This window comes from Phoca vitulina, unplaced genomic scaffold, assembly GCF_004348235.1.
Source record: "Phoca vitulina isolate PV1807 unplaced genomic scaffold, GSC_HSeal_1.0 scaffold63, whole genome shotgun sequence".
Lineage (NCBI taxonomy): Eukaryota > Metazoa > Chordata > Mammalia > Carnivora > Phocidae > Phoca > Phoca vitulina.
In genome coordinates this window covers 3,901,383-3,922,953 of record NW_022589766.1, presented here as the reverse complement: position 1 = coordinate 3,922,953, position 21,571 = coordinate 3,901,383, and the positions used below count along the sequence as shown (strand labels likewise).

At 56.8% G+C, this 21,571-nt stretch overlaps 1 protein-coding gene across 5 annotated transcripts in view; it reads left to right on the top strand.

Moving 5' to 3' along the window:
• DNMT3A (DNA methyltransferase 3 alpha) overlaps window positions 1–21,571 on the top strand; it is a 96,465-nt gene that overhangs the window by 24,970 nt on the left and 49,924 nt on the right. For 3 of the 5 annotated variants that reach the window (XM_032391451.1, XM_032391450.1, XM_032391449.1), the window contains exons 2-3: window positions 1,954–2,188; window positions 14,545–14,649. In XM_032391451.1, coding sequence (XP_032247342.1) covers window positions 2,126–2,188; window positions 14,545–14,649 — 168 coding nt within the window. In that variant the 5' untranslated portion in view covers window positions 1,954–2,125. Of the gene's footprint in view, window positions 1–1,418; window positions 1,441–1,953; window positions 2,189–14,544; window positions 14,650–21,571 lie in introns of those variants that run through there. The other 2 variants (XM_032391452.1, XM_032391453.1) reach the window with 2 other exon arrangements.

Here is a 21,571-nt window from a genome sequence, read left to right as displayed (position 1 = left end):
GTAGATCATGTAGTCCAACTTTCCCATTTCATGGATGAGGAAGCTGAGGGTGGGAAGCCCTGGTCAGGACTACAACCCACATCTGCTGACTCCAGGTTCAATGTTCTTTCCAACCAGACTCTGCCTCTCTTAGCTTCCGCATCCTTTTGAAGGTTTTGATGTGTGTGTGGGGGGTCATTGGATATGTTTGTGCTAACAAACGGTGTGTGGGTTTGAAGCGGGAATCTCTGGCTGATAATGGAGGGGAAGCCTCATGGAGTTCTGGGTTGGACCAGTTCTGTAATGGGCTCTCGGGAGTTGTTTCTGGGCGGTGGTGGAAGCTGGGGGACACAGCTTCACAGAGACCGCCCTCAGAGCTTTAGTGGGAGAGATCTGGATTCAAGCCTCTGCTTTGACTCTGGAATATGGACAAATCCTAATCTCTTTGAGCCTGAGGTTCCACTGTAAACGAGGGATAGTAATAGTACTGGTAGCTGCCCGAAGGCAGGCGGGCAGGCCGGCCTGTCACGTGCTTAGCACCGCGTCTGACACATGAAGCAACACTCTCTATTGCTGTCTACGCACGCCTGTATTGGGGCAGCAACCGTGCCCGGAGCCCAGCCCGGTGCTGAGCTTAGCAGTGCGCATTGCACCTGGAGTTTCCTTAGGGCTCACCTGTGGGGCTTGGAGCACCTTCAGCCCGGTGCTGAGGTTTTAACTTAGAGCCCCTCCTGTCCTGGCCCTAAGGAGGCTGCTCCCAGCTCCAGCCTCCCCCTCCACACCCGCGGCAGAGCCCACGTCCCAGCGAAGCGCGCGTCCCTGGGGAAGGGGCTGCGCCCGTGGGAGACCCAAGCCTGTGCTTTCTCCAGTGCCTGGTTTTCCAGGGAGCCTTGGCTGGAGGGGGATGGGAGAAGAAGCCCAAGAGGGAGGGGAAGCCGGGGAAGCAGAACGGGAACTGGAAGGGGAAGGGTGTGGGTGGGCCCAGATCCAGCTGCCTCCCACTTTCCTTCTCCTGCCAATCCCCTCCCTGCAGGCGGGCGCACTGGGGGCGGGGGCTTGGCCCGTGTTTCCTCCTGGGGGGTGGGGAGCCAGAGAACTCAGTGTCTCTGAGCGGAGGGGGTTGAATCTGCAACACCCCCACCCCTAGCTGAGGCCTGCGGCAGGGGCTTTGTTATTTTACTGGCTTGAGGCCCACACCTGAAGCAGGGAAGATGAAAAGCCCCTAAAATTAAGCCGTGTGGGTGCAGAGGGCCCCCTCAAGCCCCCCAGTTTCCCGAGGCAAATGGGGCCGATTCGCGGGGTGGCGGGGAGAGCAGCCCCCGGTCCGCCCTCAGCGTGGCCTTGGCTGTGGCCTCTGCCCACCAGGACGTCCTCCCAACAGCACGGCGGACCTAGGCCTTCAGCCTGGCCGCAGCCCGAGTTCAACCTCAGCTTTCTCGGGGCCCGGGCGCTGGTCCTAAAGTGAGGTGACATTCATTTCACTACATCCTGTGACTGCAGCTCACTTCCTCCACGTGGTGGGAGCGGGGTGGGGGTGGGGGCGTGAGGGGAGGACAGGTTAGGAGGAAAATGTAGCAGGGCTGGGGACCTCTGGGATTTCCCAGGGGGTGGCTGGGTGGGAGGGAGGGTGCGGGAAGCTTTCAAAGGAGAGAACAGAAGTGAATGAAGAGAAGGGAGGAGGCAGGAGGCAGTTGGAAGGCCCAGAAGAGGCGCCCACGGTGCCACGGCAACCCGGAGGCCCGGGGAGACTGTTGCCGCCTCGGAGGCAGGAGGCGGCCCTGAGTCGGCCTCGGTTTCCCCCGCTCTCTGGCGGGCTAGGCTGGCCCGAGCTGCCGGTGAGCCTGGGAAGAGGTGTGAGGTCAGAGGAACAGGCCTCACAGGGCGGCGTGGGGGGGCTGAGGGGAGGGGGGTGTCAGGTGGGGCCTGGGCTGGGGGTGCCCTGCCCTGCTGACCCCTCTTGTCTTCCCCCCGCAGGTGGAGGCACTGGAAGCCCACACCGCAGGCAGCCGGAGTCCGAGCTTCACCGGGATCTATGTCTAAGTTCTAACTCTTGCTTACAAAGACCACGATAATTCCTTCCCCAAAGCCCAGCAGCCCCCCAGCCCCACGCAGCCCCAGCCTGCCTCCCACCGCCCAGCTGCCCGCAATGCCCTCCAGCGGCCCCGGGGACACCAGCAGCTCCGCTCCGGAGCGGGAGGAGGACCGCAAGGTGAGCGGCTGGCTCTGCCCGGGACCCCCGGGACCCCCGGCCCCAGCCCGGGGAGGGGAAGGGGGAGGGCCCGTCCCCGAGTAATGACAGTTCTGGTGTGCTGAGCGCTGGACCGCGCAGCTCAGTCTTCACGCTGGGCGGTGGGGAGGGCTGATGTCCCTGTTGGGGCCATGGCTTGTAGAGGTTCGGTCTTGGGGGTACGGCGGGAATTTGAAGCACATAATCAGGCTCCAGGACCCACGCTTTTTAACTTCCCTGGTGTTTGAGCAGAGGTTCAAGCCCCGGGTCTGTAGACAGTGTTGGGGGGCAGCCTGGCAGAGTGTCCCCAAACCCAGATTCCTTCCTGGATTCGCCTGTACCAGCGCTGTGTCCTCAGCTGGGTCACTTGACCTGTCTTAGCTATTCCCCAGGCTGTTCAGTAGCTTCTGGGAGGCCAAAGACCAGTTCGGGGAGGCTCAGGAGATAGGAGGCCGCGTGAGGGCTCCCCCTCTCAGAGTGCCAGGCACACGGTGACACCAGTCATCCTGGAGATGGTGATTTCCTGCCCCTCACCCCCACCCCGGGCTCTGAGTGTCACTTCTGACCATGGAGCCAATGACATCCTTGTTCTCAGAGCCCCCTGCGGGGTGACCTCATCACCCTCTGCTGAACTCCAGGGTGGGCCTGAATCAAAGGAGATCCCAGCAGCCCCGCAGGGATCCCTGCTCGGTCCCAACAGGCTGCCTTGGGACCTCACCAAGCTGTGTCCACCCACAGGAAAGCCGCCCTGAACCCCTAACAATTGGGCTCTATTTTCGCTCTCTGGCAGTGAGATGGTAAACCCCACCACCACCTTTCTGGGGAAGCTATACCAGCCATGGGCCTTTCTGGGGTATCCGGTCTGCTGTGCCCTGGTCCCCACGTTTCCCTCTGCCTGTTCCCCTTTTCCTGAGCAGGAGGGAGGGGTGGTGATGCTCGGTGGGAGGTATAGTTTGTCCTTCTGGAACCAGAGTGGACACCTGGCACCAGGTATGGGCCCCTGGGCACTGCGAGGAGTGTCCCATCTGCTCGCCCACCGTTGGGGACAGCTCTGAGACCCGCTTATGCTCCCTGATGCGTCCCCACATGTGCTCAGCTCCTTCCTGGGCTCCTTCAGCCTTTCAGCCTTTTTCTGTTCTCTGGGTGGTTTCCAGCCAGTTGGTTCTTGGGAACAATCCTTCAAATAAGTGGGGGCAAGGACTGATGGCCCTAGTTTACAGATGAGGAAGCTGAGCCCAGCTACTCCGTGGGGGGTCCAGATGAGAGCCTGGTGGATCAGAACCTTTCCCGCCGCCGCACCTGTGTCGGTCCTTGTGCGGACACGCACGCAGGTGTGCACACGAAGCCCAGTCACCTGCCTCCCCAGCCTGGAATCATGCGGAATGCCCTACTGGGGGGTGTATACCCAGCAAGCCGGGGAGAGAGTGCTTGCTGTGGCCCGCTGAGCCAGGCTCCTAGGGGCTACAGGTCCCCTTCTTTCTGACCCCACAGAGAAAGAACAGGTAGTCCAGGTTATCCTATGGGCCTTCTGAGCTACTCCTGTCCCAGGCAGCAGTCGACCCACACAGAGTCAGGGCCACCTGTGCTCTCGAGTGGAGGCTCGGGATAATTCCCTTCCCCCCATCGGGTCTGTTTTGCTCCTCTGTTGGATTAGGTGACCCTGACCTCCCTACCCGGTCTGATGCCCTGACTGGTGCTGACAGGGCTCTGTGTCCATACACTTGCAGGTGGGGGTCAGCTGCCCCCCGCAGGTGGGGAAGGTAGGGACAGTCAGGCCAAGCTTCTCTTGTTACCCTAGATAGCAGAGGCCGTGGCTCCCTCGCATGGAGAGCAGCAGAGCAGGCTCTCTGTTCTGACAGTTCAGGATAGAGAAAATGCCCTGGACAGAGTCAGAAGCCCAAGGCCCTGGTCCCAGGCCCGAGTCTGCCACTTCCTGGAGATGTGACTTCAGGCCATCTGGGCTCGCGTTTGCTCAGCTGTAAAGTGGGGATAGTAACTCTAGCTGTGCCTGTTTTACAGGGTGGTTGTGGAAGTCAGATGAGGTCATGGGCATGGAAATGCCCTGCAAACAGCAAAGTCTGGTCCAATTATGAGGGATTACGATTGCTATTATTATCTACCCATAGTAACTGTTCTGGCTCATGCGGCAACAAACACACCCAGCCCCAGATTCTGGTGTTGATAGAGCGGGCTGATAGACGGGGGCCGGGGCTCAGTGGGTGCTCCTCCCCAGCTGCCCACACCCACGGGGCGCATGCTGGCTCACCTGGCACACCTCCCTGGCATCTCTGGGCTGGCTCCCACAGCTCCGGGGAGCTGCCCGGGGAGGGGGGGGGCGGGTAGACTGACAGCCACCCACGGCAGCCGGAGAAAGCCAGGCCTGGGGCAGAGGTGCCATGTCACTGCAGAGGGGTAAGATGGGCTTGGGCTGCAGCCCAAGGAGCCTGGCAGAGTCGCCAGAGGCACCTGGCACTAAGGAACTGTTCGGTGAGCCAGAGGGAAGGGGTGTGGCCACCCCCCTGGCCTTGGGCCCCACGTGCCCTTCCAGCCTCCTTCCCGGCCACGCCTCCACGCACCTTCCACTCTGGTACTTCCTGGAGCCGCCAGCCCTTTGTTTATGCTCCTTCCTCCGCCTGGTGGGCCCTTTCCCTAACTTTCACCGCTCCTCTCTGATCAAAGCCTTTGCTTCCTTCAGTCTGCCTTGAATTACAGTTTGTAGGGGACCCGCGGTGCTTTTGAGAACACCAGTGGCACCTGGAAAGGTTAGAAATGCCAGTCAGAGCATCTGGGGCTGGGGCCCAGCAGTCCTTGTTTTAGCTAGGCCTCTAGGGCATCTGAGAAGTACTGGTGTGGGTAACATCCAGCCCCACTGCCACCCCTGGAGGGCAGGGCCTGACTAGCACGGAGTAGGTGCTCAGGAAGTACCCGGTGGCTAGGGTAAGAAGGAAAATGAGAGTGGTAAGACCCCTCCACAAGGGAATAGCCCGGGGCCTGGATCTGGCAGGCTGGATGCGGAGCCAGGGGTGAGAGCTGAGGAGCTGGGAGTGCATAGAGAGGGGTCTGCCCAGCGCTCCTTCTCCCTGCGGCCTCCCCTACCCTGCCGCCCATGTGTCGGATGGGGAGGGAGCTGGTGGGGAGGCTGGGACCATGCAGGTTTGGGGGAGCTGAGCGCTGGGGTTCTGGCCAGGCTACGTCAGCTGGGGAAATGTGGCCACAGTGGAGGGAGGGGGAGCTGGCCTTATGGGATATGGGTGGGGAGGTGAACAGCAGGGAGGCCAGGAGCTGGGGTGGGGTGTCAGGCCCTGCATGGAGGGGAGGGGAGGGACAGAGGCAGCAGCAAAGGGGACCAAGAGCATTCCAATCTTGGGGCTAGAAGGGCCTCCTCAGATCCCCAAATATGAATCAGCGCCTGGCCAAGAGTCCAAGCCCCAGGCTGGGCCCCCGATCCTGCGGCTCCCCTCTTTCCTCTGGCCTCAGAAACACAACAGCCAAGATGCACTGAGTGCTGACTCTCTGCCAGGTGCTGTTTTAAGCTCTGCGCTCGCGGGATCTCTTCCGTCTGCCTTGAATTACAGTTTGTAGGGGACCCGCGGTGCTTTTGAGAACACCAGTGGCACCTGGAAAGGTTAGAAATGCCAGTCAGAGCATCTGGGGCTGGGGCCCAGCAGTCCTTGTTTTAGCCAGGCCTCTAGGGCATCTGAGAAGTACTGGTGTGGATAACATCCACTCTTCACTCTTAGGGCTGCTCCATAAGGTATTTTTCAGCACTCTAGCTTATTAACCACTAAATGGATGCTTAGACACGTGAGGTCACTTGCCTAAGGTCACACAGCCAGTGAGTGGCTAGTCCAGGGGCGTGGCACTCAGCCGACGGTCCCCTGCGTGAAGCGGTGCCTCCCGGCCGGGATGCCCCACAGCCCTGCCCATGGTGCTTCTGCTACAGGTTCAAGGCTGTTTATCTAGACTGGAAGTCGGGATGGTCAGAGAATGCTTTACTCGGTGTGGCAGCGCTTTTGCCCTGGGGTGGAGGTTGGGGGCGTTCATGTCCAGTAAGAATTCACGTACGAGGCTAGTGTGCACGCACGCACACATACACCCCGGACTTCACTCTTCTGTGAAGACAGTGCCGTGGCCACACTGCTGCTCGTCGTTCCTCCCTTCCTGCCTGTGTGCCCATCTCCCTCCCTCCTGCATTGTTTCCCTTTTTTCCTCTTCTTCTCTTTCCTTCCAGGTACCTTCCCAGGTACCCAGCACGTAGTAGGGCTCTGCAGTTCTGTCAGATGAACTGAATAAACCTTCCTGGAGGACCTGGTAAAGGAAAGGGGATAGGAAGATACAAGTCCTGCCTACCATCCAGGGCGGGGAGGCCCTTCCTGGACAGCTGGGGAGAAGTAGAAGCAACAGCAGGGGATGTGGATCCGTGCTGGGCGAGCACAGCATGTGGGCCTGAGTGCATGTGCGTGTATGGACACATGTGTGGCCAGTGCTGTGGCCGGGCTTCTCCCTTCTCACCCGAGGCCCACCCGGAGGCCCGGCAAGTGCCGACTTCCCTTGGGCACTCACCACTTCCTGCGGTCGGTCCACAGGCTCGAGGGCACCCTGGGTGGGCTTCTCCCAGCTCCACTCTCCGTTGTTCTTGCTGGTCCGTAGGTCTGTTGCCTGCTCGGGCACGCTCTGCCTTCATTACACTCAGATGCCCACACACTATCGCTGAGGGCCGGCTCTTTGCTTTGTAATAGTCACTATAGGGGTTGTTGAAATAGCATCCCTCTTAGGACATTCAAGCAGTTACAGAAAAGGCAGCTGTCCCCTTCCCTCTTCAGGAACCCAGCTAAGAAGAAGGGTGCATCCATTTTTAGCTCAGTGGAGTCGATTAGATGCTTGGGCACGTGGAGCAGGTGTTTAATGCACACGGTGCCCACCCCTGCACTGACGGGGACCTGTGTTTCCGTGTTCAGATTCTCTAAAGTTCTCTAAGTTAGATAGGACAGGCATACCTCAGAGAGATCTCAGGCTCATTTCCAGATCACCACCGTAAAGCGAGTATCACAATAAAGCAAGCCAGAGGAACTTTTTTTGACTTCCCAATACATAAACGTGTTTGTACTCTACTGGAGTCTATCAAGTGTGCAATGACACACCTAAAAAATTTACATACCTTAACTTAAAAATAGTGCTAAAAAATGCTAACCCTCTGAGCTGTCAGCAAGTTGAAATCACTGGTCACTATAACAAATCTAGTAATAATAATAATAAGGAAACAATTTGGAATATTGCAAGAGTTACCAGAATGTGACACAGAGACACGAAGCGAGCAACATGCTGTTGGAAACACTTGCTGGACGCAGGGTTGCCACACACATTCGGTTCACAAAACGTGCGATACCCGTGCGGCTCGGTGAGAGGGGGTTTGACTGCACGTCCGGTTCAGGTCAATACAGTTGTGAGCAGGCGTCACTGGGACTCTGGAGACAGACCTGTGTTCGAATCTGGCCTCTGCTGTGTGACTTGGCGATGTGGCCTCTGAGCGGGGAAATGAGAGGTTTACGTGGTGTGTGTTTTAACACGGGGGCCTGACACGTGTTCCGTTAGTCTTGGGACTTACTTTGGATAACCAGCTAGCTTGCTATCTACCTACCTAGCGATCTCTTTATCTACCTGCCTACCTGCACATTCATGCTGTAGATCCACTGCAGCCCCCAGGACCTCAGGGGCACAGGGTAAGAGTGTGGAAAATACAGGTGGGGTGTGAATGGTGTGGGTCGAAAGTCCATGGAGAACCTGGCATGTGGAAGGAAGGTTATTTCTGGGTCCTTGAGAGCAGGTGGGCCTGAGGTCCCTCTTCCCTTCACACATTGAATAGAAGCAGCACTGAGGCAAGAGACAGGGAGCCCTGACTCTTGTGGGAGAGGCCGTGACTACCTTCAGAAGCTTGGGTGAGGGTCCCTCAGGCCTTTAGTGGTCAGGCTGGGGATGGAGCCCCTCCCTACCAAGAAGCGTGTCCCCCAAGGCCTTGGTGGGAAAAGCTGAGCTCAGCTCTGCAGAGTAGAAAAGGGCAGGCTGCACTGGGTGTCCCAGGAAGCTGGAGAATGGGGGGCGTCGATGCCCTTCCTTTCTGGCACCTTGGCCTGGCCCTGCCCTGTGGAGAGCCACAGGGCAATTAGGGATATTCCTTATAACCGTCCCACGCAACGTTTGCACAGTATGGAAGGGCATATAAAGGAGTTTCCTTGGCTTGGCAATTAACTCACTTAATCCTCACGATTGCCCTGGGGGCATCGCCTCTCATAATCCCCATTTTATAGATGCGGAATTGAGGCCTAGGGAGGTTAAGAAAGTTCGCAAAGGTCACATGGCTCTGAAGCAGTTTCATCTGGATTCTTTCCCTCTTTAAATCGAGAAGAATCAAGCCCTATGTAGTGTTGTAGTGCATCCAGAAAGGGGTTCCCTGGTGGGATTGGGGTGAGCTGGTGGACTGTGCAGGGCTGGGGCGGGCTCGGGTCCACAAAGGGGGACACTCTACTCAGGTTCTTCTTTGTTTATGTGTTGCCTCTCTCCCTAAATTGAGTGTTGTGTTTGCTTATCTCTGTATCCAGTACATAGTAGGTGCTGGATAAATATTTTTGAGCACGCCCATTGGCCTGGCCTCACGTCGGCCTTGAGGCCACAGAGGTTGACATGGCTGGGCTGCAGTGCACTGGGTATGTGCCTAGTGGAGTCTCCATTCTGGAAGGCAGTGAGGCCCCAGCATGGTGCACAGGTTGTGGGGGAGGGCTGCAGCCCTGGCCGGAGGGCTTGGGAAAACCCACAAGCACCGCCATTTTCAACCATTTGGCACTTACGGAACACCCGCTGTGTGCGGGTCCCCGGGAGCTGTGGGGACATGGAGGGCCAAACAGGACATGGCGGTACCCTCCAAGAGCATGGCCTTTTGGGAGGGATGGAGGCTTTCATCAATATGTATAGTATGAAGCAGACTAAACAGTCGATGACTACTTGTTGAATACTGTTGAATAATTGAAACAGAGGGCTGATAGCTTTGGGAGGCGACTGAAACAGCGGGGGGCTTTGGGGGTTTCTGCGGAAGTATGAGCATGTGCGACCATTCCCGGGGCCACTGTGTGGTCACTCACACAGCAGCCTCATCCTCCCCCCACCCCCTGTTCTCCAGCAGCTTGCCCTGCCGCCCACCTGCATGTAGGCCCAGCCTGGGCGTGCAGCACCTGTTAGCATGTGTGCACGGTGTGGTATGAGGGGTCCTGTGGCCGTTGCTCCGCAGACCTGGGCCTCGGGCAGCCCATAATGGGGGCTGGGCCTGGCGGAGAGGCCAGTTGGTTTCACTGAATTCCACGATCATGGACGGACCCATGGAGGCCAGCGAGCCAGCTGGCCAAAGCTGTACGTGCTTCTTGTCCCAAAGGGTCTGGGCAAGTGGCTGGCTAGATCCGGCAAGTTCATCCCCTCCACTCAAACACCAACTTGAGACATCTGCTCAACGGATGCTGGGTCAGTAGCATCCGGTGTGTGTTCTGGAGGGAGCACGTACATCTGGCTGGCTGGCTCCGGGTGAGACATAGATCTCTTAAGGGGAGGGGTCCTATGTCCAGGCAGGAGCCTCCTGAGACAGCTGCGTGGATGTGTACATGTGAATGCTAATGTGTGCCCCTGCCTTGGATTGCCTGCCTGCTCATGGTTTCCCGGTGATGCACACGGTGACACATGTCAGGAGCACGGAGCCTAGTAGGGCATAGTGGCAGAAAGACCCATGAGTTGGGAATCAAAAGATTTAAATGTTGGTTCTAAAGCCTTTTTTCCTGGCTCTCTGATCTCTGCAAGTTAGGTAACCCCTCTGAGCTTCAGATTTCCCGCCTGTGTGATAGAAGAAAATAATATGGGCTCTGCTTTCTGTAAAGCAGAAGAACAAAATGAAACAATGTATGTGAAAATGCTTTGTTAATTACCGTGTACTGTACAACTGCGAGAGATTATTATCGTCACAGCCCAGCTCATCAGAATGAGAAGTTGTATGTGGCTTAAAATAATCCATCCAGTGAGCTGTGCTGAAATCTAGGTCAAATCATAGCCTCAGAAGTTTAGAGAGGCTGATGGTAACTACCTAATCTAACAGGCCACCAAATGTGAAGGTGCTTGGAAAGCTGTAAAGAGTTACATAAATGTAAAGTGACATGATTGTGTTTAAGCTAGAAAGTACATTTTAGTCATCCTGTTTCCTGATTTCAAATCCTAGAGATCAGAGCCGCACTAGAGCCTCACGCACAGTTATATTCATGCCGGTTTGTGGATTTGCATGTGCCCCAATGTGTGTGTGTACCTACGATGTGACAGTCACTCATCAAGGGTTTTTGAGTGCCTGCCTCACACTAGGTGCCTCGGTCTAGGCACTGGGGGTGCCGAGGTAAGACAAAGCCCCTTCCCCCAAGGGGCTCGTGGCCTGTCTAGGACACTAGTTAGCAATCGCAGTGCTGGGGAGTGGGTTCTATGGGGAAGGGAGGACCTATGACTCAGTCAGAGGATCAGAGGAGGGAGCCTAGGGGAAGGAAATCTGGGAAATGAGGTTGGAAAAGTAAGGGTTTGCTGGTCCACCTGAGGGGGAGGTAGTTGGGGCAGCGGGAACGGTCTATGCCAAGGTGCTGGGGAGGGAAGCAGCCTGCTTTTGCACCTGGTGCAGTCTGTTGGCGATGGGTGGGAGGAAGGCAGTGGGGAGAAGAGACCAAGGTGGCCCGCCAGATCTTGGGGGCCTTCCTTCACACTGGCTAAGGAGCTTGGCTTGATCCTGCAGGCCCCCGGGAGCCCCCTCAGCAAGGGCTTAAGCTCTGCAGAGTGACATAATCAGCTTTGCATTTTGGAAAGATCAGAGAGCCCCGTGTTCCTGAGTATCTCACTGCAGCAGGACCAGCCAGATGCTGGGGTTTGTCTGTGGTAGTGAGTGATGGCTGCAAATGCAGGGCGCTGGGATTCGCATGCGGATGGGGAGGGAGGGCGGGATGCACTTTTGTGAATAGTTCTGGTCAGGATGTGTGGAGCAGAAGTTAGCGGTTCTTGAGGGACTATATCATGTGTCAGCTTTGGATAGACTATTACCTCATTGAATTGTCACAGCATCGCTGTAAAGGAGATGTTATCATCCCCGTTTTATAGCTGAGGAAAGCAAGACTCAGGGTAACTAGCCTGAAGTTACTAGTGAGTCAAGAGCAGGGCAGGAAGTCCAGCTCACCGCCCCCCCCCCCGCCCTCTCCAAATCCCACCCAACTAGAATTTCTGCCCCCCTCCTGCCACTTCCCACTGTAGGGATTGACTAATTCAGTCCCCTTAGTGGACGGATGAGGAAACCAACCTGGGCTCATGTCTGTTCCTGCTCAATTTGTTTTCCAGCTGCCCAAGTCCCCATGGATCAGACTCTTCCCTTTCAGAGTATTAGTGATGCCGCCTAATTCAGTGCTGCTTACAGATTTGATAAGCATATTTTACATTCCTTTGCTCAGCCCATCAGCAAAGATATTGAATGAACCCGGCCCCATGACAGATGCAAGAATGGACCACTTGATACGCCTCCTTGAGGGGCCTGGCCCCGAGCCATCTGCTCACCCTCCTCTGTGTGTTATCTCTCTAACTCTGTGTGAACTCAGGCAGGCCTGGAGCAGGAGGTCCCGCCACCCTCTCTTTGCCCTCATGACATTGCTACATGGTGAAAGAGTGTATGTTGGCCCCAAACAACATGCTTTTCACAGAGCCGTACTCTAGGGCCTGATGGAAACGGCATGGGTCAGGAGTTGCGTAGACCTAGGTTTGAGCCCCCACCCAGGCTCTTGGGGAGATTTGGTTTCTTCGGGCACAAACCAGGGGAGCCTGAGGCCTGAATGCCAGACGGGGCATATCGCACCTTGCGCTGGGCTCAGCACGGGACGGCCTGCCCTGGTGATGTCCACACTCTCAACACGGCGGGGCCTGGCTAGGTGGCATGGCATCCGGGCATTCCTTCCTCCCTGGGTGTATTGCGGCTGCGTTGAATACAACGGGGGAGGATGTGTCGAGCATCTCCTGCTCATCCCACATAGCCCGTGTCACCAACGTGCAGAATCACAGAAGTCTCCAGGTGGCGCGGGAGTTGCCTGCCAGGCGCCCCTGGGCCTTTCTCCACGTACTGATGGGAGCCAGGGCTTAGGGGTCCCGAAATACCAAGTGTCTTTGTTGTTAGGTCGTTGCAGTGGGGTAACTGTGGTTCCTTAGTGCTGAGCAGGGGCACAGAATGGCTTTTGCATCTCAGGTCAGTTCAGAATAAAACAAACTCAGATGAATCCCTCTGTCGGAGGGATCTTCCATGCAGTCCGTTAAAGAAATAGTTCATAGCCCAGAATTTCTGGGCGGTAGGAGTCTTTCCAGACCCTGTGGCCACCCAGACTGATCCTGATCCACATTGGTGCCCCCCTCTTGCCTATTGCCTTGTGCATTCCAGTCCCAGGGGCCCTGCTGTGAGGAATGGTCAGCAGCTTGGCGAGGTCTGGCCTAGTGCTTTCCAGGCAAACACAGGGGCTGAGCGGGCCTCCTGCCCCTAGGGAATATGTAAGCCCCCCCCCCCCCCTTTCCCGGCGGTGGCGGGGGGGCGGGCATGTGGAATACTCACTCACTAAGTGCATGGCCGGGTCTAGGCTCTGGAAACTCAGCAGTGCACAAAACAGACAAGGGGACAGAACATTTGTTCATTCCTCTTAAAAACTTGAGAAGCAGGCAGAATGGGCCCCTTCATGCTCCCCTTTTACGAATGAGGAGAGTGAGGCTCGGAGAAAGTGATATACTGTAACTAGCTAATGGACAAGCGGGGCCCAAACCCATGCTGGTCTGCTCTAAATCCCAGTGCTGTTGCATGACCTCACATGACCTCACATTGACTCTGTTTTGTAAACGCTGAGTTACTTAGTCAGGATGATCAAGACAGTGCCCATTTAGCAGCGGTAGAGTCAGACCCAAAGCACCGTTTCGCCCTGAAATTCACCGCCATGCGTAGATGCAGCTGAAACCATCACCAGGATTAGGGTGCCTTGGTAATACTTCCTCTCTCTGCGATCCAAGTGATCATTTCTTCTACAGGGCTGTCTGCAGGGGTCTCAAGGACAGCCCAGCACCAGAGGCCTGGCCTACCGTGGGGTATGTGCCCCCTGTGGCCATCCTGCCCTCACAGCTTCTCTGCCATGTTTTCCTGAAAAGAGCCTGTCAGGGGTCTCTGGTCCTGGTGCACACTCTCTCTCCACCCTGGACCCTCCCCTCCCACCCACAGACGGGCAAACCACAAGCTATTTTGAAATCACAGAAAATGAAAGTTGAGTGGGATGTTGAGGGACATCTTGATTAAATCCACTGGGAACCTGGGCACCCTCCCTTTCTCTCCTGGGGCACCGGGGCTGCTCTGGGGTGGCACCCTCCCCAGGGAGGACCATGAAGCCATCTTTGGCTCCTGACGTCCTGCAGGGGCTTGGAGAGCTGCCCACGGTCCCTCCGCTGGGTCAGGGTCCTTCCCCAGCGTTGTTTCTGTTTGTGATTAGTCATGCTGGAGCCGGCTGAGTCAGAAGCGACCTGTGGGTGGTTTGTGGCCGGGCTGCTGGAGCAGTGAGGCAGGAGGGCTTTCTAGGTTTCTTACTCCATGCTCCATGAGACAACGTAGCAGGGCCCGGCCCTGGCAGGTGTCGGGTGAGGTGGGTCCGTAAACCAGACTTCGGGTCCAGAACTCCATGAGTGCAGGGAGGGCATCCAGATGAACCAAGACACTGTCCCTGAGATGCTCCTGGGGGGTGACAGGCATACGGGGCAAGCGCTCCCCAGCAGGTGTATTCACAGGGGCCATGAAAGTTCTCCATCGTTGGCCATGGTCCTCATTCCAAGTGTTGCTCCTGTTTCCAATTGCTCAATTTAATATTTCTTTTCAGGGGATCTTATTTTCAAGAAAGGTGATCCATTAAATATGAGACTCATTTAATTTTTGTACCCGTGTAAGATGTGTTTCACAGAAACAAACTCCTATCCAGAAACACACTTTTTGTCGGAGCACGCATTGTGATTCCGGGGTTAAGAAAACGTGTCCACCAGGAGGGAGGGCGACATAGCGTTGGGCCAGCAACGTCTACCCTGAAGTCCCCCGAGGTTCTGTTTACACGGGGTCCGAAGGGTGGGTTCTGGCTTTGCCAGGCCAGAGACGGGCGAAGGCCGCCCCTGCCAGGGGGAACAGCCTGGCGTGGCCCTGGAAGTGTGGCCGTCGTGGGGGTCGGGGGACAGGGGAGGGGCCTCTTGGATCCAGCCCCGGCTTCACAGGCTGTCTGTACCCACAGGAGGGAGAGGAGCAGGACGGAGCTCGTGGCAAGGAGGAGCGGCAGGAACCCGGCACCACCGCTCGGAAGGTGGGGCGGCCTGGGCGGAAGCGCAAGCACCCCCCGGTGAGTGTTACGGCACCTCCCCCCCAGCACGCACGCACGCACGTGAGCACGCACACATGCTCTAAACAGCAGTCAGTCATGTGTGTCCTGCAGGCACCTGAGGCCATTAGGGCCGGGCCATGGGGTGCAGCCCTCCAGCTGCAGAGCTCCCTGACCTTCCCCGTGCTCGGAACCCTACCATCATCCTCACAACTTTCCTGCTCTCTGCCTTGAACCGGAAGCCCCTAGGGACCAGAGGACTTGCACTGTGAGTTGGAGCAGAGCTGGGACTTCCTTCTGGAAGGGGCAGTAAGAGAGCCTGACAGTGACCCCCGGACAACCTGCACAGGCCCCTTCCTCCCCGTCCACACACCCACCCTGGGCCTCAGCCCCACCTGAGAACCTGGAGGAAGGGAGCCCAGGCCTGGGAGTCTGATCAAAGTGAGGGGAGATGCAGGCCGATGGGTCCCTTCAGAATAAAGAAGGAGGACCGGACGCTGTCTAAGTGTGGGCTTCAGGGCCGGCCCCAAGCCCAGGTTCTGGCGGCCAGAACCTCTCTGAGTCTGGGGGGGAGCCCCGGGGTTGCCCAAGATGAACAGTGCTCCAGGGGGCACGACCCATGGGCTCTAGGAGCCTGCGTGCCTATGCGCTCGACTCAGAGGCAGAAGTTATTTGCAAGTGCCGAAGACAGCTGGTTCCTTTCCTTCAGCCCCTTCCAGCTGAGAATGGGAGCTCAGATTTGTAACTCAGCCCGTCAAGGAAATGTTCTCAGCAGGGCAGGATTTTCTCCCGTGGGGTGGAGAGTCAGGGTGCATGGTGGCCTTAGCGAAAGGGACAGCGGAGGGTGGGAGGGCTGCAGCGGCGGGAGGTGAGGGGGCCCAGAGCCAGAGGCCGGGCACCTGCGCGTACCAAAGTGCACCGCTGCTAAATCTGCTTAAAGACTGGGAGGGGCAGGGGGGGAGAAGTTAAGTCGTTTAATTGGTAAGTAATTTTAAGCATTTTAATATTAAAGCAAACATGGATATTTTATGGCCTGTAATGAAAAATTCACGTGAAGTTGAAAGATAAAATGGGACTTCAAAGGAATTTCCAGCTTGCTTCAGACTCCGGCTGTACTCCCAGATTCCCAGGGTGCCCCTCTCCTCTCCTCCTTGTGGGAGAAGGTGGAGGGCCCCAGTGCAGGCTGAAGGGGGAGCCAGGCTGAGTCAGAGCCCACTGGTAATTCCCCATCTGCCCGTGTGACTACGATCTGTGGGCGAGAACTCCGCCTCCCACCTCCCATCCAGGTGCATTGGGGACAAGAGTCACCACCTATAGCAAATAAAGACCTGGCAACCCTTTGGCTCATCCTTGTGAGTCTCCAGGACCAGAGGGAGGGCACATCAGCGGGAGTGGAGTGAGGCCCTGGGGACAGAAAGTGCAAGGAAGTCAGGGGCAGGTGTGTGGAAATGTGTCCAGAGAGGGACCAGTGAGAGGGAGGAGGGGCAGGGCCGAGTCGGGGAAGGGTCAGTGGGTCCTCCAGCCTTCCCACCCCTGGCCCCAGGACAGGGACTTAGTGTAGAGGGAAAAGCACCATCTTCAGGATACAACAGACCTATGTTTAAGTCCTAGCTCCACCACTCACCATCCATGTGATCTTGAAGAAGTCACTGTCTGAACCTTGGCTTCCCCCCCTGAAAAACAGAGATGATAAGGATGCATTCCTCTTAGATGCCTGGGGGAATTAAATGTGTGCAAGCACCAGAGAGAGCCAGTGCTTAGCAGAGGCCCGTCGTGCCCTTGCCCCGACAAACCTTTCCTCTTTAGGAGGCCACGGCAACCTCAGTTTGATAGAAGAAACCGCACTGGAGTTACTGCTTCCCAGCTGTGTGACCTTGAGCAAGTTACTGAGCTTCTCGGAACTTCTTCATTGGGAAAATATGGCTACCAGTAATACCTGTCCTGTTCACCCCCAGGGGTGCTTTGCAAATTGCAAAGTGGATCCAACTGTGCAGGGCGGATCCCCTGAGCCAGTGGGGCCAGGGTCTACCAGACCTTTCAGGTGGGAGCCCAGCCTTGGCCTCGCAGCAGCCCTGGTGGGAGGTGCTGTACATCCTGTGTGGGTCATAGTCTGCGTGTGGTCCGGCCCATGCCCTAGCTGACACCTGCAGCCTCCTGGACTCTCAACAGAGGCCCCAGGATGGGAGAGAGAGCATGGGGAAGGCAACGCTGATGGGGGAGGCAGCTCTTGTGAAAGGGACCCCTTGCACCCTAGGGGAGCAGGGAAAGACTGACCCCAGAGAAAAGAGCTCGCAGGCCTTCCCAGACAGCAGGCCCCCGGGCCCCCAAGGGAGCCCACGTGGGGGACGTTGGCGCTGCTGCTAGAGGTTGGCTCCTGGTCCCCTGGCTCCTAGGCCGTCTGGCTTGCTTGTGGAGCAGGTGCTTGCCCTGGCCTCCCCTCCCTCCCCAGCAGAGAAGTGTAGCCGGAGGGCTTCTTGGGGACCTGGTGCAGCTGTGGCCCTGGGAATAGATTGACCAGGGAGCTTTAAAGCAGCTGAGTGTGTGTCATCCAGCTAAGGCTGGAAAGAGGAGGGAGCTTGGCTCAGATCCCGACAGGTGGCACGGAGCGGGGAGTGCTGGGAAGCGAGAGTCAGAGAGGGCTGTGGGCTGGGGTCTTTATTTGTGCATATCCCGTGCCGGACGGGGGGAATGAGGCACACCACCACCGTCCTCACCATCCCCTGGCCTCCGAGGCTAAGGAATCATCGTCTCTCTCCTTGTTTTGTCCCCACGGCCCGTCTGTTCCTGGATATCTCCCACTCATCCCTGCTCCGGTCTCAGCCTCCTGGCTGCCCCCCAGTATACTTTATAACCCCTCAGCGACGGACACTTGACACCCGCTGAGCACGTACCAGGCTGAGGAGGCCACACTGATAAATAAGACTTACGTTTCACCTTGATGTGCTAGAGAGGAGGGCCACATTCAGTTACACTAAATACTGTCCACGGTACGTTTCTGTTCAAGACTCTCCAGGGAGCCCCCCCCTTTTTTTTTTTTAAGATTTTACTTATTTATTTGAAAGAGCATGAGCAGGGGAGAGGGAGGGGCAGAGGGAGAAGGAGAAGCAGACTCCCCACTGAGCAGGGAGCCCAACATGGGAGCTCCCAGGACCCCGAGATCATGACCTGAGCTGAAGGCAGGTGCCTGACTGAGCCACCCAGGCGTCCCCAGGGACCCCATTTCTTATGGGACAAGGTCTGGAATACTCCAGATGGCTCATCACCACATGATCTCTCCTGCCCCTGCTCTGGGACTCAGTATCCATGGCTTTTATCATAGAAACCCCGACTTCTCGCTGCCCCCAGAACACACCAGGCATGTTTCTCCTGCTGCCTCGCGTGCTGGTCCACGGTCTGCTCTTCTCTCTCCCTGCCCCACCGTCCAGACCATCCAAGCCCGTCCTGCAAGTGAAGCCCACTTCAGCCACTGTGACCCTCTCTCCTGAGCTGCTTGTAAAATTAATCAAAATGAACACTAAAGAATAAAAGAGGAGATACAAAGCCCACTGATCGTGTGCTTGGACGGCACTGGTCTTTGACCTGCTACAGGTCTTTATAGGACGGGAGAATAAGTAATTTGAACCCTTTCCGTCAATGTGATACTGTCACCACATTTTGTATTTTACCAAAGTATCATTTCTTGATGGATTGAGAATGAAGAAAACTACAGCAAAAACCTGGCCTTTCAGCCCGGATAGTTGGAAAAGCACACAGAGAGAGCTTGTCCCTTCCACTAGATTTGACGCTTACTACCACCCGACCTTGCACTGTCTACCCACCTCCCTGAGGCCAGAGACCACGAATAAAGGCTCAGAGTCATGTAGCACTTTATGGCCTACAGAGGCTTCCGGCAAGGATGACCTCTCTGTGTGGGAAGTAGGTGGGGCCCCTGTCATTACCATGCCCACATTCAGATGAAGAGACCGAGGTTCAGAGAGGCTGACTGGGCCTGGGGCTCCACGCGTCCCGCCCTGCAGAGGCCACAGTGCTCATTCCTCCTCACCACTGCAGTCACGTGCTCTGGAAGCCTGGGTGTCCAAAATGCCCCTTAAGTTAACATGTGAATAATGCAGGGCTGTTAGAAGTGTAGACCCGGTCCAAGGAGCATACAGAGAAACAGAACTCATATATATAATAGGAGGAGGGTGATTGACCCAAGTACCGGGGAGCCTGTGGGTCAGCGGGGAAGGCGGCGGCGGTCTGAGGAGTGAGAGCCGGGCCGTCCAGACCAGGCAGCGCGGTGCTCTGCGGTGCTGCCTCAGAGCCGGGATGCCTGAGCGGAGCCGGCAACAGGAAACAGGAAGCCAGGGCAGGGCTGGGCGGGGCTTAGGAAGGGAGCTGGCACCTGGGCTCAGGGCCTGGGGCTGGCCGGTGCCCACGATGGGGAGGAGGGACAGCAGAGCGCAGGGCTGATTTCTGCTGGCCGGAGAGTGTGAGCCTGTGTGTGGGTGTGAGCGTCAGGGTGAGAGACAGAGGCATCTTCCTGTTCACCAACTCCTGAGGACGTCACAAGTGAGGGCGTCCGAAGCTGGGTCCTGACTGGTCACAAGCCCAGGCAGCCCCGCCACCACTTTGTCTTTCATGCTGGTTACAGCTGGGGCATCAGGAGGGACAGTTTCTGCCTTGCCCACCAGACCCTGGGTGACCAGCCCTTTGGGGTTCCATACCCTATTTACTAGCTATCTGTATTTATTCATTGAAGATTTATACCCACCAACTTCCTCCAGGGTTATTTTTGCTCAGTGGGAGCATTCTGAGGTCACCTCTTGCTAAGAATAACCCAGAAAAGGAGGGGTAGGGGGAAGGGGCTGGGGCTGGGAGCAGGGGCTGAGCTCAGCCAGGCCAGCCCAAAGCCAGCATTACTCACTCCACATTGGAGGCTAAGCCTCTGTCACAATGCCCAAATGAGTTCAAGAGGGCAAAGCTGCCCCTCTTCAGGAGCAGAAGACTTGGGGTATAAACTGGGAAGTTAGGGAGCCATTCAGCTACAGCTTAAGCCAGCTGGGGACAGTTTAACTCAGCTGTTGGGAGTTTGCAGTGTGGGCTCATTTGCCAGTCTAATAGGAACTTTTGATTTGTCTCCAAGTTAACACGGAGCTCAAATCCCCTCTTTGTGTCCAGGTCAGAATCGTTCCTTCACCAATCCCTGGAACCTTGATTCAGTGACTTGGTGCCCCCCTTGTTTTTATGCACAAAACTTCCAGAAAGAGTATCTCCCCATCCTAGCCGCCAGCCCCTCCGAGGTCTGCCCTACCCATGAGCCTGCATGGACACTGCTGGCCCCCCTCTGCTCACGTGTTTGAAGGTGTGAGGAAAACAGGTCTGTCACACGTCTTACGAGGTTAGAGACCTCTCTTGTAACTGTGCCCTGCAGATTCATCTGCCCATTCCTGCACCTGACTGGTCAGCAGCACTCACCAATGGCATCCAGTACCGAGAGGCCGGCTGCTGGGCTGGTCTTCAAGTGCCAAAGACATGTTGTGTGTGTGTGTTGGGGGGAGGGGGGCGGGAGGTCATGTTTCGAAGTCCAGGGCAAAGTGGGAGACTTTCCTACCTGGGACCTTCCTGAACGAAGGTGTGGAGGGAGGAATGTGCACCGGGGGAGGGACACATTAGTCCTGGGTTGGAGAGGTCATTTGCAGGCGGCCTGAGGGGTTTATGCTTTATCATCTCAGAAATGTGTTTATCTGGAAGGTTTCTGAGGGGATGGGGGGCGTGAAGTGATGGGAGTCCTGTTTTGGGAAGCTGGGCCTGGCATCCGTGAGCATGGTGGGTCGAGCACGAGAGGATGCAGGGAGGTAGGGCAGGGTGGGGTGGGGTGGGGTGGTGCCAGAAAACACCCCCCAGAGCCTGCTGGGGGGAGGCAGCGGGGGACAGAATTGGCAGGGCCCCCGCCGCTGGCTGCCGCGGACCGGGGAGAGCAAGGGGAGGAAGGAGATGTTTCAGGCCCCAGGGATGGCATCAGTGTTACTGTCAGAGACGGAGGGAGACTTCTGGAAGAGAGCAGATTTGGCAACAGCCCTTGCAGAGGCCACTCTAGATAGCTGGTCTTACTTAGTAGGGGAGCATCTCAGTGAAATCCCAGCATCTCCATTTTGTTTTTCCAAAAACTCCCCCTTGCTTTTCATCCCTCCCTGTTCCCTTCCTTGGGGTCACACATTCCAGGGCCACCTCCAGGGAAGTCACTCACTCCCCCGGGTCTGGCCTCCCTGGGCTTCCTAGGAGCCTGCAGCCTTCTCTAGAGCCCAAGCTGCGCCGGCGCCACTCCTGTGCGGAGGGACTCGCTGGCAGGTGCATCTGGACAGAGCTGGTGTCGCTGCTTTCCTTTCATCATCCTCGCCTAGAGAATTGGGTGCCTTTTGGTTCTGCCACCTCGAGAAAGATAGACCTGAATTGGAAAAGCTCCAGAGCCGGGCAGCTAGCTTGATCAAGGGGAAGGCCGTGGTGCCAAGTGAGGACAGACGAAAGAGATTATGGCTCTCCAGTCCGGAGAGACAGGAGCTAGAGGGGACATGATTAAAGCTATGAAATCACGTTGTGGGGTGGGGCAGGGGGAGTGCACCCCAGTGGGGGCGCGGCGGGGTGGGGAGATACCCATTTGAAGCTTTAGAAAGGTACGTGAAGCATAGAAAAAAAAGCCCCATTTCCCATGGTGGGTTTCCTTCTTACCACACCCCAGGCATGGATGGTAGAGGTTGAAAATAGAAATCACTTCAAAAGAGATTTACTTAAATGTATGGATCTCCTGTACATAATGGTTTTTTAGAGGGAGCCTCCAGCTCATCCTGAAATCCTTTGAGGTTGACTTCAAAGAGCACAGCCAGGCCCTCTTCCAGGTGGACAGGTGTCCCAGCTGGAAGCGGAACCCCGAGCGGCTTGGCCACCACCAGGCATGCTCGTTCTT